The 17702-nt window shown below is 37.1% G+C and overlaps 1 protein-coding gene across 8 annotated transcripts in view; it reads left to right on the top strand.

The window, feature by feature from the left end:
* Nucleotides 1-17702, top strand: part of LOC149786919 (AAC-rich mRNA AAC4 protein-like) — an 86674-nt gene that overhangs the window by 54285 nt on the left and 14687 nt on the right. For all 8 annotated transcript variants that reach the window (XM_089977449.1, XM_089977443.1, XM_089977442.1 and 5 more), the window contains exons 4-5: nt 120-279; nt 12729-12949. In XM_089977449.1, the coding sequence (XP_089833575.1) occupies nt 120-279; nt 12729-12937 (369 nt within the window). In that variant the 3' untranslated portion in view covers nt 12938-12949. The remainder of the gene's footprint in view (nt 1-119; nt 280-12728; nt 12950-17702) is intronic.

The following is a 17702-nucleotide window of genomic DNA, read 5'->3' as shown; positions in this document are numbered from 1 at the left end:
AAAGAAAGAAAATGTTTTATCTTTCATTCATAGATTTTTTTTCCAGTAGTGCATCAGTCCTTTTCCAGGGACTCTTGCTGTTGTAGCTTTTATTATTAATATTATTATTATAATTTTAGACCGAGATGGAGATGGAATATTCCACAGACAAAGGACCAAAACTGGACTTTGTTTGTGAAATATTTAACAAAAAATCTGGAGTCTCGGTCACAAGGAGTGATTTCTCCAGAAATCAAACAAGAAAGAAAGCCAAGAAGACCCCAAAGACGAAATTGACAGGTACGTAAACACTCCAACTTCTGCCATCTTAACCCCAACCATCGTTTGTGCTTGCATGATTCCCACGCTATCGGGAAAAAGTCAGGAGAAATTATAATTTTTTTCCCAACTGAAAAATCCTTCAATTTTGCAAATATTGATGAAAGTTAGGAAAAACCTGGGAATTTTCTGCCAGCACCTGACAGCCGAAACAGTAACTTATTTGAGTCATAACTAAACTGATTTTGAGTTAAATTTATCGAGTTCTAACCAGAATTTTCGGAGGGTGCAGTATGGATTATTTGGGTGCTCGCAATAAACATATATGCTGAGTAAATCCAAACACTCATTGGATTAGATTCTTCTAGTAGACTTATATTTTCAAAGTCAGCTCAATATCCGTATCTTTTCTTGCATGGAAGGTATGAAAACCAGTGTAGCATCACAAGAGACCAACGTGGTGGTGGTAAAGCGTAGCCACTTACCGAATTTCCTAGCAAACGTTGAACTATGTTAGATCGAGTGATGCATGCATGAAATCGATATGAAAAGTACCTATTTTCTCAGAAATTGTGATATTATAATCTTTGTCTTTAATCTGCTGAAGGACGAGATAAAATTACGCCGTTAATGAACTCTGACCTGTAATTTGCATTGTTAGTCGCTTGAGTATACAAATCTAACAACCCACATTTTTAAATGTTGTAGAGAATTTTTTTTAAAAGAGTATTACATGAAAGTGGTATACTGGTTGCAACAAAAATATAAAAATGAAAGAACACAAAATTTTTCATATTTATATATTCCGAGAATAACTTATGGAGTTTTGTTGTAGAACGTGACTACCATGTTGACATGTGCTCTCTGCTTGATAAATCAGACTGGACAGATTGCCGGTTTGTACAAAAATGATCAGACTCTCATTTAATATAATTGAATTTCTGTACAACAACATTAAAAAGGAATTTGTTGTTGATATCACATCACTATTGGACTTCCGATGTCGTTGTTTGAGATTTATGAAGTCATGTGACTAGTTATGCAAATGGTGAGTACAGGATCAGGTTTTATCTATGCCGTAGTTTTGTCTAGTCTGTCAGCGGATTCTGCCAATGTGGGTATGTGAGAAAGCTTGCCAGTAGCTTCTCGTGGGTCGGTGGTTCTTTCTGGGGTTTTCCTTATTACTGACTGCCATGTATAGCCTATCGTATGCTGAAAAATTGCATTAAACCATACCACAACAACTGTCAGCGGATTAAAAACATAACGATTATAATACTTGCCATTTTTGAGAAAATAAATCATTTTCCTATCGATTTCTTACAGGTGTAAGTTGGTATAACAAACATTTAAATTTTATTGGCCCGCTAGTAAGCAACTGCCATATGACGCTACCGCATGGTGGTAGTAAATTCCAAATTGTCTATATGCAGTTGCAATGACCCCACACCCCAATGTCCAGATATGAAAAATGAGTTGGGAGTATTCGGAAGAAACCCATAATGGACTGCTATTCGCTTTAAGCCAAATATGTAGTCCAGATTGTTGAATTTCGGAGCTGAAATGAGAAATTGTCGTCCCTTGTATTATATATTAAAAACGATACGAGCCTCTATATCAAAACAGGCTTGGGGACTGGTTTAATGAATTACAAGAAGACAAGTTGCTTTTACAGAAAATTCAGTCCTTGTTTATACAACAGTATATAATTTGAAGGTTTTTGTCAAAATTTAAGTCAACCCTTTTGAAAATGTTTTTTAAATGATGGATTTTTAACCAGATCATCTTAAGGAGATTAGGTTGTTTGAAAAATATATATGTATATTGCTATAGGATTAGGTTTGAAAGGAAACAAAACTAATTTATGTTCATTATGTTGTTCCCACTTTGCAGGATAATGCAGGTCAGCAAAATCAAGTTAGAATTTTTATTCTGTACATTGAAATGACTACATGCCAGTTTATAGGAGTATAATCAAACTCCTTTTGTGTGATACATTTTGTGGTTTTGTATATGATCATCTTTTCTGACTTTGATGTTTTGGAGAGTCCTGAAAGAGAAAACATATTTAGATTTAGAAAATGCTTGCTTTATAATATAAAATGTTCTTTAATTCCATTCAGTGATGGTCATTTGTGAAATCTTGAAAAAATTAATTTCATCCTGGAAATTTATCTTTAGAAAAAGTTTGGGAACGATGCGCATGATTGTGACACGATATCTTTTAAACTGTTGTCATTGGCACTTTAGAGAGATACTCCTATACTTTATGCTGTCAAGACTTGGAATTTTGGCTATTTTATATACATAGACACAATATGCAGCATTATGATTAGTTGGACTTAGCTATGTGGCTGGATTATCAAAGTTACATAGTTTTATGTACTGTTGATGTTTATGGCCACTAAGTATCGGTCTTTTACTGACAAAGCATAATAAGCTATAATGACTTGTAACGCAGGTGTAGATAGATAGCAGTAAATGAAAAGCTTCCCCCTGCGGGTCCGGGGTTGTAGAATTGGCCCGACGTGCCTCGCTACATGTCGTAAAAGGCGACTAAGTAGAGGCAACCTGTTTGCCGTGGGTTGCGTCCCGTGTCGGGGGAGGAAAGGATCCTGGTAGTTGAGCAGTGGCTTTCCCTGCAATACACTACTTTGGCCTCTACTTCTCTTAGACGGGTGGTCGGGATGGGCCCGGTTCCGACAAATCGGCTGGTCACGCCGAGCCCTAGGAGGTCTTTATTAACTTTCTCACCTTCTTTCTCTCTCTCCTTGTATCTCTCTTGATACCACCGTTGCCCCTATATTCTTTTCCTTTATATTTCCCTTTTCCAAGTCTTAGAAGGCTTCCTAGAAGGCGGTGGCTTAACGGGTCAATCGGGGGGTAATTTTACCGACCTTAGAAACTGGCGACTTCAAGGTCAATCAAAGGTAATTTTATCAACTGAGTATGGCATTTGTGTATCCCTGGCACTTGAAAAGTGTCCCCTTGTTGGGCTCCTTGGTGGGTGGGGAGCACGGGTGCTGAATTTTTAATCTAGCCATCATGGATAATTCCAAAAAAAATCAAAATAAAAGATCGAAACCCTTATCAGAGTCTGACGATGAACCATGTAGTGTGGAGTCATTTCCACGCTTCATGATCATACAGTCAAAAGATGCCACGAAACCGCTTGCCGCACTATCTCCATTTGTCATCGAAAAGACTATCACAGGATCGATTGGCACACCTAAAAGTGTTAAAAAGTTGAAATCGGGTTGTCTTCTTATTGAGTGTGAGCGACGAGGTCAATCAGACAATATCAGGAAAATGAAAACGTTCTTTGATATCCCAGTAACCTCATTCGCTCACACCACACTGAATACGTCCAAAGGCGTGATTCGCTGCCGTGACTTGGCTGGAGTCACCGACGCTGACATCATCGAAGGAATGAAAGATGAAGGTGTCACTGCAGTCCGACGAATACGTATTAAACGTAATAACAATCTGCAGGACACCAACACCATTGTACTCACCTTCAACAGGCCAACTGTACCCAAAGTGGTAAAAGTTGGCTTTTTGCAAGTAAAGGTAGAGATTTACATTCCCAACCCCCTTCGGTGTTATAAGTGTCAAAAATACGGCCATCACGAAGACCGCTGCTCCAAGAGCCAAATATGTGGCCGATGCGGAGACAATGCTCATCAGGAATCTGATTGTAGAGCAACTCCGCATTGTGTCAACTGCGGAAAAGAGCACCACCCAAATTCCAAGGATTGCGATACCTGGAAACAGGAGAAGGAAATTCAGAGGGTAAAATACACAAATAATATTCCCTATCCAGAAGCCAGAAAAATTGTACAGGCAAAAACAGCCCATCCTGGCCCATCCTTCTCCACTGTAGTGAAGAGCAATCCTAAAACAACGAAGGACGCTCAAACACAAACAGAAGCACCCGATTCAACACCAAATTCGAACACCCCCCATTACCAAGCACAGAAAAACACGGCATCTACTCAGACTACATTTAATAATACCCAACAACCTAAATCACCAAAGAGTAAAAAATCTCACGGAAACAGGCAACAAAAGGGGTCAGATGACCCCATCAAACTTTATAACAGGTTTGGAGACATCGAGAGCATGGATGCAGAAGAATCTGCTCCATGTCCTCAAGGTGGCTCCAGACCTAACAACAAAAAATTCACCCCCGTACTTCCTCCAGATAAATAACCAAAGACATTGCCTCCGCGAAAGGTCTAACCTAGCTCCAGAATCTTCAATATAAACTTGTAATGAAGAACACCATCATACAATGGAACTGTAGAGGACTTAAAGCCAACTACAATGATATTCTTTTACTCTTAAACGAACGTGATCCTGCAGTACTATGTCTTCAGGAAACATTTTTGAAAGATACAGATAACATCACACTTAAAAACTACTCCCTGTTTAACAACTACTCTCATAATGTTGACAGAGCCTCAGGAGGAGTCTCTGTTATTGTGAACAACAGAACCCCTCATAGCGTTATCCCTCTAAACACAAATTTACAAGCCACTGCTGTGAGCGTCACTCTGCATCGGGTGATTACCTTTTGTTCTATCTACATACCACCAAACACCAATTTAGTAACAAATGAATTAGACGACCTTGTTCAACAACTCCCCGCACCCTTTATTCTACTCGGTGATTTTAATGCCCATAACATTTTATGGGGTTCAAATCACATAAGTGACAGAGGTCACAAAATAGAAGACTTCATTTCCAGACATGATTTGTGTCTATATAATACCAAATCACCGACATATTTACACCCAGGAACTGGTACATACACGTGTATTGATTTGACAATTTGTACCCCATCGCTGCTTTTGGACTATGAATGGAAGGTCGCTGATGACCTTCACAGCAGTGATCACTTTCCAATCTCTCTTAACAATACCAACGTTACAACTGACGAAGCAGTTCCACATTGGAATTTAAAGAAGGCCGACTGGGCCAAATTTGAAACACTTTGTACAACTAGACTTAATAGGGATACTGTCTTAAACGACAATGACCCTTTTCAATATTTTACTTCTGTTTTAATCGACAATGCAGAAGAATCCATTCCCAAGTCCTCACCAAACGGTAAAAAACTCTCAAAACCATGGTTCACAAAAGAATGTAAAGAGGCCATTAGACAACGCCGAGAAGCACTGAAAAATTTTAATAATCGTCCAACACCCGAAAATTTAACTAAGTACCGTATTGTTCGGGCCAATGCTCACCGCACGATTAAACAAAGTAAAAGAACATCATGGAAAAAATATGTTTCAACTCTAAACTCTCGTTCCTCTGTAAAGAAAGTTTGGGACACGATCCGCAAAATCAATGGAAATAGGAAATACAATTCCTTTCGACATCTCAAAGTAAACAACAAGAATATCAATTCCAAACATGACATTGTTAACATACTTGCTGATGGCTTCTCAAAAAATTCCTCATCCTCTAATTACTCAGAAGCATTCAGAAGTTTAAAAACTCACAAAGAAAAGACACGGTTGAAATTCACATCGAATAACTCAGAAAGTTATAATCAACCGTTTACAATGTATGAGCTGAAGGAATCTCTGAATAAGGCCCACGATACATCCACTGGGCCTGACGAAATACATTACCAGTTTTTGAAACACCTCCCAGAACCTTCATTAACAGCCCTTCTAGAAATTTTCAACAATTTATGGATTACTGGTAATGTACCTAAAATCTGGAAAGAGGCAACAGTAATACCAGTTCCCAAACCCGGTAAAGATAGCGCAGATCCTAACAGCTATCGACCAATTGCACTTACAAGCTGTGTGTGCAAAACAATGGAACGAATGATCAATTCTCGGCTTGTATGGTACTTGGAAACTAATAATTTAATATCTCCTTTCCAAAGTGGCTTTCGATATGGCCGGAGCACCAACGATCATCTGGTTAGACTAGAAACATTTATTTGAGATGCATTTATCAAGAAAGAACACTTAGTAGCGGTTTTCTTTGATTTATAAAAGGCCTATGACACGACATGGAAGTATGGGATACTAAATGACCTGCACGATCTAGGTCTAAAAGGCCGTCTGCTCTCTTTCATATCCAACTTTCTCTCCGACAGAGAATTCAAAGTACGAGTGGGCTCTACCCTCTCAGATCTGCACGAGCAAGAGATGGGTGTGCCCCAGGGCAGTATTTTATCTGTGACGCTCTTTAACATCAAAATTAATAGCATCACCAAGTGTTTGACTCCTGGTGTGGATTGCTCCTTATACGTTGATGATTTTCTAATATGTTATCGGTCAAAGCACATGCATACAATTGAAAGACAACTGCAGCAAAATATAAACAAAATTCAAAATTGGGCCAATGCAAACGGTTTCAAATTCTCGAAATCAAAAACGGTATGCATGCATTTCTGTCAGTTACGAAAACATCATGATGAACCGAACCTCACGCTGGATGGAACACCTATTCCAGTTGTTGAGGAAACCAAATTTTTAGGTATAATCTTTGACAGAAAACTGACCTTTATTCCACGCCTAAAGAACTTAAAAGCTAAATGCTTAAAAGCACTTAACCTACTTAAAGTAGTAGCGCACACTGACTGGGGTGCTGATAGAAAAGTCATCCTAAATTTATACAGAACGTTTATTCGCTCCAAACTAGACTATGGTTGCATTGTGTATGGTTCAGCCAGAAAATCGTATCTTAAAATGTTTGATCCAATTCATCATCAGGGAATAAGACTGGCTCTGGGAGCATTTAAAACATCCCCGTGTGAAAGCCTTCTAGCTGAGGCGAATGAACCACCGTTATCGCATCGTAGAGAAATGCTTTCCGCACAGTATGCTCTGAAATTAAAATCAAACCCTCTGAATCCTGCTTTTTCGGCTGTTTTTCAACCCAAATACAAAACTTTATACGAAAATAAACCAAACGCCATACCTTCCTTTGGCATTAGAATATCATCCAGCCTTGACACTACAAATATAGATCTTTCTAAAATTCAGAAAACATCCATCTCCGAAACACCACCCTGGCTAATTAAACAACCAAAAGTACGTTTTACGCTACACGATGGAAAAAAATCCGAAACAAACCCTTCTATCTTCCACAACTCTTACCACGAACTCCTCACCGAATTTAAAAACTACACCAGAATTTATACTGATGGATCAAAGGATGAGGAAAAGGCTGCTGCAGCCTCTGTTTGTGGAAATCACACAACGCAAGTTCGCTTACCAAATGGAGCATCAATTTTTACAGCCGAAATCAGAGCAATAGACCTTGCTCTGCAACATATAGAAAAGAACCGTATTTCAAACTGTATCATCTTCTCCGACTCGCTATCAGTACTCCAGTCACTACACAATAGAAAACTGGAGAACCCATTATTGAAAAACATACTTGTAAAAAATACCGAGCTGAGTGTCTCCCACAATATAATATACTGTTGGTTACCTAGCCACATTGGTATTAAAGGTAACGAAAAAGCAGATCGCGCTGCTAAAATGGCCCTTTCTCAAGAAGCATCTAATTTTAAAATACCATATACTGATTTTAAACCTTGTATCAGAAAGTTCTTACGTCAGAAGTGGCAGGCATCATGGAATGATGCTGTAAATAACAAACTTCACGCAATCAAGCCAACTCTAGGAGAATGGACTCCTTCCTACAGAACCATTCGTAGGGAGGAGGTAGTCATTGCAAGCATTCGAATTGGTCATACTTATATCGCCCACACCCACATACTAAAAGGTGAAGGCCCACCAGCGTGCATTTCTTGCAATGAACCATTCACTGTCAAGCACTTTATGATAGAGTGCTTTGACCTACAACCTACGCGCGATCGTTATTACATTGTGCATGACATGAAAGAACTTTTTGATAATATAAACATCACTCGTATTATCGAGTTCTTTAAAGCCGTAAATATTTACTCTAAACTCTGACTTTTATGCTATCACCTTGTGCAGTTTTATGCAATATATATACCGTCCCATTTTAATACCTATTCATCATTTTTACATCTCCTGTTGATCGGGAAGCTTTATTTTGCACCGTTATCATCTTACCGTTTTTTAATTTCTACCATTTGTTCTTTTATATCGCTGGTCGATATAGGACCTTTTATAAGTTTTAAAAGATTATAGAAATAACACTTTGTTTGGCGCTAAATAGCCTAACAGTGCCGATGCGCCGTTAAAAATCAATCAATCAATCAATCAATCAATCAAATGAAAAGCTGATAGGATGATCTGTTGTGTGTTGTCCTACATCTGTCCATCAATTAGCACAAGTTGTCGCTGCTCTCCTTCACGACTTGGATGATTGCCTGGAAACTTTAAGCATACATTCATCACATGGTATCACAACATAAGCCATCAACACAATTTGTTTCATTTGTCACTTGAATATGTTCATTTCGTATGTGACATGACAATATAAAATCCCCACAGCTGTTCTTCTGCTGGTCTGTTTCCTTTTACCATTATGATAAATCAGTGATGTACTCGGGGGTTAAGTGAACACTTTTTATTGTTGCATGACCATTTTGTGTAATCATACAGTACTGTATAACTCATTGATTTTTGTAACAGAACATTTGGTGAACTAATCAAACTAGCTAATATCAGAATTTTAACTATTACATCATTTCATTGCAAGGAGACTGTTGCAGAATTCAAGATATTTCAACTTCTTCATGTCTCCAATTAGCTAGCGGAAAGATCTTGGTAGTGCATCAACAAACCCTGCATCATGTATGATTTGTTTCATAGTTGCATTGTTTATACAAGTGCCAAAGACTGTCAGAGCTCTTTGACATCTGTGCTGGAACTGGTAATATCTTTAATCAATACATTTTCAGTGATTTGATTGTCATGATCTGAAATGTCATGCTGAAATTTACACAAACGCTTACAAGTTCAGTCCTCAAGAATTTATTGCAGATTACCACTCTTATTTTTATCCACTATTATATAAATATAGAATCCAAATCACTACTGCACAAGTTATCATAATTGATTGCATATTAGAAGCATATTTGTTTGTACATGCCAAGCTTTCAGCATCGTTCACCCCAAGGCAAAAACTTTTCTGGTATGAAAGATGTTCATTATCTTGATTTGAAGATATTCTCACCAGTGTTCATTTATAATGTAATGCTAAAATGTTTATCAATCCTAACCACTTTCAGGAACTTAAATATTAAAATTTAACCAATGATAAATATAGAAAGGTTCAAAACTGAAACTTAGAAAGGATCATAAGTGGTAAGTAAATAAATGCCATACTAGATGTAGCATCTTGGGTGGAAAAGAAAGAATGAATATTCGTGCCAGTAGATGAGAACTTGCCTCATGTTCTTGAGTCAAGTTTGCATGTCTTGCACTTTATTCAGTTGGCCACAGTAGCTAGCTCAAAGCAATATACCACATACATAAACATGCCAAATACTATTCAATGAAATTAGCTGGCATGTTTGCTTCTCTGTCTTGATAGCCTATTGCATTGTCACATACAGGAAACTGGATACTTTAATATCTGCATTAGAATAATTGTAAGAATTATATGTTTGTTACAATTAAATATATTTGTTACAACTAAGTGATTGACACATCATTTCCACATAATTATTTTCTTCTGTACTGATAAAAATTGTTTTCTTATTTACCCCTTACAAAAACGAGCAAATAATAAGATGGATACATCCACACAGAATGCATTGCATTTTTAGTTTTATTACATTCTCATTGATTCCAGTCATATAAATTTGTGAATATTCTTTAAAAGGTGTCTACTGCATAAGAATAGAGTTGGAGTACTGTCCTTATTTGTTATTTATAGTATCTGTATCTGAACCCCATTTTTAAGGAAACAGACCGGTTTCTTCAAAAGTGATCTTTGCCTAACATTCATTTTATTGATAAGCTACTTAGGTGTAAAACAAGCCTAAATTTTTAAAGATGTTAAGTGAAATGTTTTACAGTGTGAGTTTTGGATATTATATAACGGAAAATGTTAGAGCAGATGGATCTTTGCAAGGTTCAAAACATATCAGATCAGAAAAAGTGAACAATCAGCACTGCTTTACAAACCTTAAAAGAAGACTATGAGAATAATGTAATACAGCACTCTGATCACCTGACCATGATAATTGCAGAATTCCAGTTCATGATCATTCAGCAAAAGTTGCTTAGTAGACTAGTTGAAGTGAGTACTGAATATAAATAATTTTCAATATATTTTGTGTTCTAATCAATATGGATTTTCCCTTTGTGACAAGAAGTTTGACAAGCTGCAAAACCAGGTTAGTAGTAAAAATGTATCTTTTTCATACATGCTGTAATTCTGGCATGTAATATATACATTAACCTTTTTAAGCCCAAATTACGCTTGTTTGCCACTTATAATAGCAATACTTACGCTTATACCTCATGGTATTTTTTTTTGCATGTATGCATTGAGGTCAGTTTATTACTTTCGTCGTTAATAAAAGGACCATATTGGATCTGTCAGATACAATAAGCCAAGTCAGTTGGGTTTGTGTGATAGAAACACACTTTTTCCAAGCTGAAATTGACATCCTGGGATGCTAATATTTTGTAATGTTGGCAATAGTCGCTGCTTTGTTTTCTGCAGAACATCCACTGAAGTGCAGTCTTTATTAGAGAGATGTCATTTAATTTTTTAGGGGGATGATAAATGCTTGAAAACATTGTCTCACTCTGATTTGTAGTGTACAAAATGGACAGAAATCCATTCCTTTCCTTACCTGAAACAAATTTATCTTGTGATGCATGAAGCAACCAAAGACATGCTGCATTTGGAAAGAACATTTATTAAATAACCAGTCCCTTACAGTACACAAGAGTTGAACTAATTGCAATTCTATGTTTTTTATTTTAAAGCAGCCATTGGCAGGAAATTGGCTGTACCACAGATTAGCTTTCATATTTAAACATGTTAAGGAGAAGCTCAACAAGGAGAGCATTTCTTCAAGTCAGTGTTCACATTTCTTTGAATAAAGTAAGAGTCAGTTTCTTTTTAAGAAATGTCAATCAACCTTTCTAAATGTACAGAATATACAAGACTTGAAATTATGTATTGTCCAAATATATGATCAAAACAAAGATAACTTGATCTTTACATGGGTTATCTTCATTCAGTGGCTTTTCAAATGTTATTCTGTAATGTCGACCATACCCTCTACTGTGGAGTTACCATTGGTGTGCCTGCTGCAGCACAGTGATGATTTGTAGTTATTTATTGCTCTGTCTCGGAGGGGATTAAGTCCCCCACTGTGACATGTAAGATTTCAGAATATTGTTAACCTGCACTGTATTTGGTCCTAAATGAAAATGGTGTAGCTAGGACATTCAGTATGATCAACACTGTGACCATCTTGAAATTCTTGAAAATCCTGAATGGATGGTCATACTAACATGGGGTTTTCGCTGAGAAACTTCATGTGATATCTAGTTGGTCCTAAATGAAATTAGCCCAACCTGATGCCCAGTATATTGCTGCAAAAGCAAGCATCTTGAAAATCTTAGCATTGCTTTTCCTCGTAAATGTATGGTTGTATCAGCATGGGCATTTCACTAGTAGACTTCTTGTAACGGTACTAAATGAAAAAGGTACCTATCAGACATAAAATACTTCCATCTCAACTGTTATGTAGCAAATCTTTAATGCTGTTATGTCGACTTGGCTCCAAATGAAAATGGTGCTGGTCTGGGGTTTAATATGGCTGCCACAGTGGCTAGCTTGAAAGTATTATCACTACTTCTCCTGGCTGGTAATATCATCATGGGTTTTTAACTAAAAGACTTGTAATGCTTGTTTGGCTTAATTAAAATGCTGCTGATCTGACGTTCAATATATGGCTATCTTGAAAATCTTGTTATAGCTTTTCCTTTTAAATAGTCATTTCGACATGGGATTTGGCATTAGAAGAGCTCCAGTGATGTTGTGTTGGTCCTGTATGAAACTGACAAACCCTCAGTTTGGCCACAATGCTGGCTGTCTTGAAAATGATGATATCTGTACTCCTGAAAGGATGGCTTTATCAACATTGCATGTCGTGAAAATGTTATTGTCACTACTACCACTGAATGGATGATCATGACATGGTGTTTTGACCAAAAAACTTATGACGATGTCTCCTTTGTACCAATCTGACACAAACATCCAATATAGCAGCTAATTTAAAAATGTTGTCATGGAAGAATATCAGGTGGTTTCAATACTCAGCACTTAAAATAAAGGAAGGGTCTTGTTTTAAATTCCTGGAAATTCTGTCCACCCAGTGGAACATCAGCCCCCTGAAGGGATTCATTTTAACTGTTCACAAGTGGCCCAAGATCATGCCAACGTCCTTTTGGAAGTATTGCTAAAGTAGTACTTTCCTTGTTTCTTATATTGATTTTTGTGATAGATCATTGTTGATTATTTATTTCTAGATCTTACCAAAGCTTGTAGGAATCTTTGGGAGAAATGTGACCTGCAGCTTTTGGTTGTTTGGACTTCAGATAACCATACAGATACAGATGCCATAGAGTCTGATACCCTCCCACCAAACACTTTAGTAATAATCATAACAACTCAGCAGTTCAACTTCATATGGAACAACACCTGGACAAACAACCAACTGCCGGAAAAGGGTGCATGATGGGCTGATCAGGTAAGGCCTGTTAAATTCTAGCAAATGCAGTATATTGTTTGATACAACCATTCTGTTAGAACATTTCGCTTTAATTTCCCAGATCCTGGGTGGCCAAGTTGTGTTAGGCGCTCAATTATACCGATCAGTGACATCTCACCTTCATCCAAATGGATTTGATTTTAAGGCTTAGCCAGCTTGGTTATGTGAGAAAGCTTTCCAAGCTTCCTGTGAGTGGTTCTTGGCAGTTCTTTCCCGTGCTGTTTTGTTGTTGTCAAAATATAGTGGTTGCCATGTACAATCTCGTGCTGAAAAATGGCTTTAAACCTATAACAACAATAATATCTACAACTTTAATTTTCCAGGCCAAAGTGGAGCTTACAGAACCAAATTAACTTGAGTCATCCACACTTGAGGAAATAACAGATACTAGATTGTTTAAAGAATAGACCATTCGGTATTGCCATAAATTGTAGTAATGAGTATTAAGATATAAAACTGTATCCAGTATTTGTGAGATGATGAAGAATTGTTACAGGTATTATCTCTGTTGTTATGCGTAAGGGGATGTATGAAAGCCTCCAATGGTGAAACCATTTTCTAAATTCTTGAAGAAGGGATGGAGAATTTTAAATTCCATGGAAAAATGTAAAATGCTTTTCAACAGGCAATTCATCAATAATGATTGGAATGTAAAAGGCCATTGCAGTTTTACTTCGGCAGAAATCACCTTGTATTTGTATTGTGGGCGAGTGTCTGTACTATACTTCATGACCTTAATTTTAAATAAACTTAAAAGAAATTATAAAAGTAATTTTCAGAAAAGAATTTCTGATTGTATAATCACAAAATGTTAGTTTTTCATCCAGCCTTTATTTTTGCGTATAATACTGTCTATATTTTGGTAACATTTGATTTTTTTCTCTTATACAGTCAGTTAGAAAAATGATATTGTGCAATATATTTGTATGCTTTCCATCAATCATTTTAAAACATTAAATCTGGTATTATCAGATTGTCTTTGGACCTTTTTGTTTCTGTTTTATTTTTTATTTTTGGCTTACTGCCACTTTTAGCTTCAACTGTTCCAATTTTTGAGAATTGTTTGCAGAAACATGAACATAGTATTAATCTGCATCATCATTTTTTAATGGGACAACCTATCATTTACAACCACAATCACAATGCATGGATTGTTTTTATTATATGAACTCTGTCATGAGCGATCAATTGCTGAATGTGACCAACAACCACGATGTTTTGACAAAATATGCATGTCGACACTGCTGTGAACGCCCACATCACAAAAATGGGGATAAACCCTACAGACATTTAATCCTTCTAACAATGACCGCTTACACTGTTAAACAAAACAACAGAAAATTAGGTTGACTAGGGAGTTTATTGTGTTTAATATTTTTTTTGGTAAACAAGACTGAGGGCTGTTCCTGTAAAACATATATCACCCCCCACCCCCACCCCGGGAGGGCACTTAAAAAAAAAAACTTCTGTAGGAGGTTGTGTTTCAAACTATTTTGATTCTGACAGTGGAAGGTTGGTTAGGAAAATCACTTCTGTTGTGGGTTCTGTTAACAGATTGAGAAATCACTGGTGGGGCTGTCAGAAAAAAACGAATATATATTTAAAATCGCAGCTAACCCCCTCCTAGTGGTCTAACATGAATAAAACATTGGGTCAGAAAATGATGCCAGTACACATGATTGTACGTAATTTGTACGAATTCATGTACTTTTAAAGCAGTGATACAAGTTCTACAAATTACGTCACTGTCACGGATATTAAATATGTGCTTTGCACAGTATGCAATTATTATTAAACTTTGAACTTTAAAAGTGCATTTTGTAATGTAATTTGCACTGCCAGTAGCGGTCTTGTAGCACTTGATGCGACATCCAGATGGCTGGATACTTCGGTTCGACATGAAAGTCTATTAAACAAAATTTGATTGGTTCATTTTAACCCTGGAACAAGCATTAATGGTAGTTTTAACCTTATTTTCATCATGGAAGTTTTACAGATGCGTGTTTCGATTAAGGGCCACACAGAAAACCAAAATGGCTGAATTACAACAGGGTTTGTCTTCAGACGACGTTTTCAGTCGGCAAATACTGGCTGGTGATACCTTTGATGACAATGAATTTCATGTATATCGGTCTGTTGGACATTGGGAAAATGTCACTGGAAATACCAGTGTGTGATTCCGAGCCCAAAAGTTAAGCTGAGTGTGAGTCCGATGTACGTGTTGGAGGGACAATATGCCAGTCATATTTGTTCAAGATACCCATGTTTGAACAAGCAGACTATGCGAATGTTGGACTTAAAACCCTAACACAGCATTATTGAAGAGAAAAGTTCTGGCATAAGAGGCAGTAATGCACTGATTCAAGGAAGTGAATCTTTGGCAGAGTTCATGTTAGTGAAAACTCAGAGGTCTTGGAAATGCTTAATCACGCATATTTGGATGCCAATTTTTGTATTGGGGATGCAGAAAATCACTTAGGCGAAAGTCCTCCATACACATGTAATAGATGGGTGGCAAAATTCAAAGACTTGCCAGTCATGCTTTAGCCACCTGCTTATTGGGAAAATGTGTTGATCAATTAGCTTTGCAATATTTACAATGACAGAATTTAGTGGCTGAAAGCCCCCCCCCCCATGTACATGTCACCATTATAAGAGTTCATCAAAAGAACATGCTGCAATAGCTGGGCGGCAAGATCAAAGGCTTTGACTGGCAGCTGGATGGTAAAATTTACTGATATTTACAGTGCTTGAATTCAGAGGCAAAAGGACCCAGATATGTACGTGTGGTCATTTATAACAGTACATCAAATAAACAACTTTAGCTTTCATTCTTGTGTTCATTTCCAAATGTAGCGGAGTAATCAGTGCACTTGACCTCGGAATCATGACATGTTGAGACTTAGACTTGAATGAGTATTTGGGGGTTCAGAGGCAAACTGACAAAGATTGTAACGAGATTCAGGAGAGTGCTAAATTTGTTAGAACTGATACTTTTGATGGGACAGTAGCCAAGTGTAAGAAAGTGCGTGATGCCTAGCTTGGTGCTTTGAATAAGATCTTCCTTGGATTGACAAAATTCAGACTGATGGACAAACAAGAGCTATGTTAGTGTTATGAAAAAATGTAGAAATTAAACTCAATGGCAACCAATAGTTCTTATAATTTGCTTAGTTTTCTGGGAGGGGACTGCAACTTTTGCTGGTGGGACTCATATTTGTACCAAAATGGGAGTCCTGGACTCCTGTTTAAAATCCTAGTGAGACCTCTGTAAAACTTTTCTATTTGGAACAGAGATATCCAAGATAGAATACCAGTAGGGCCATACCTGTGAGTTGTTGAAAATTGCACAACCATAAAGAACAGTAACTTGTTCAAGCTAGTTATGCATATGCGTTTCAGACAGCAGGCAATGAAAGGAGTTCACAGCACAGAATAATATTCGTACAGAGGAGGAGGATCATATTAAATTCAGAAACATTTAACAGATTAATGCTCATAGGGAACATCAGATAATCCCCATACAATATAATTATGTGTGTGTAGATCTCTAGTTGGCAGAACCACTATGGCAACAAAAGAATAATGAGACAAACATTCATATCATGCAGATGTATTACCAAATGAAGTACATGCTCTCCATGTGCAAAAATTAAATGACATTAAACATAAGAGATTGACTGATCTGTGTAAACTCAAAGCAAGATGGCTAAATATTGTCCTGTTTGTGTTATTTTCTGCAGACCTTTGGCATTTAGTTCCAGGCCATCATTTGGTATTTGTATTAAAATTGGATTACTATTATCTAGTACACAACATTTTGAAGCAGTGTCATTAACTAATCATGAAATTGATGCAAAAATACTTGATGTCATTCTGATATATGAATTCTTTACTACACTACTAATCTGTTGATCCTGATTTATTTTTTTTACTGGTACCAGTACTTTTAATAAAATTGTAACTTCTATTTTCTTGCAATCTAAATATGTGTAATCAAGTATTATTGTCAAAAGGTAAAATGTGCTTAGTTTTGTTGTAAAATCTAACACTATTAATTACCAAGGGACTAAAGTAAAAAGTGGGTCAGCTTTATGTGTGCAGAAATTATTGCCATATTACAGTGGTGTACAAGATGCATTTTGCAAAGTTGTAGAATCAGCACTCGTATTGTCACCACATATTCCATTTAAATAATATCATTATTTCTGTATATTCGGGGCCTCAAGTGGTCTAAAGCGCTCTCCGTTGCGGATCACTGCCATCTCACCTCTTTCTGCATGGGTTCAAGTCTCGGATTCGGCTAATGTGGGTATGTGAGAAAGCTTGCTAGTAGCTTCTCGTGGGTTGGTGGTTCTTTCCGGGGTTTTCCCGGGTTCTTCCTCCACCATTAATACTGGCCGCCATTAATAGCCTATCATGTGCTGAAAAATGGCGTTAAGTGAGGCAGCTGTTAGTACCATTTTGTAAGTCTTTGGTATGACTCGACTGGGGATGAAACCCATGACCTCCCGCATCTGAGGCAGACTCTCTAACCACTAGGCCACCGGAGCAGTCTGAAACTATGAGTTCTGCCTTTAAAGTCTCACATTAGATAACATTTGAAGTAGCCATGATAGTAATTTTGGATGCATCTGTACTAATTTCACCTCTGGTATATTCAAATCATGAATGTGATGGAGGAACATGTCTCCAGAATAAACACATCAATTTTAGAACCTGTTCATTGAAT

The sequence above is a fragment of the Sinohyriopsis cumingii genome, chromosome 12 (genome assembly GCF_028554795.1).
Source record: "Sinohyriopsis cumingii isolate HCF-2022 chromosome 12, ASM2855479v2, whole genome shotgun sequence".
Lineage (NCBI taxonomy): Eukaryota > Metazoa > Mollusca > Bivalvia > Unionida > Unionidae > Sinohyriopsis > Sinohyriopsis cumingii.
This window is presented reverse-complemented; position numbering and strand designations above follow the sequence as displayed.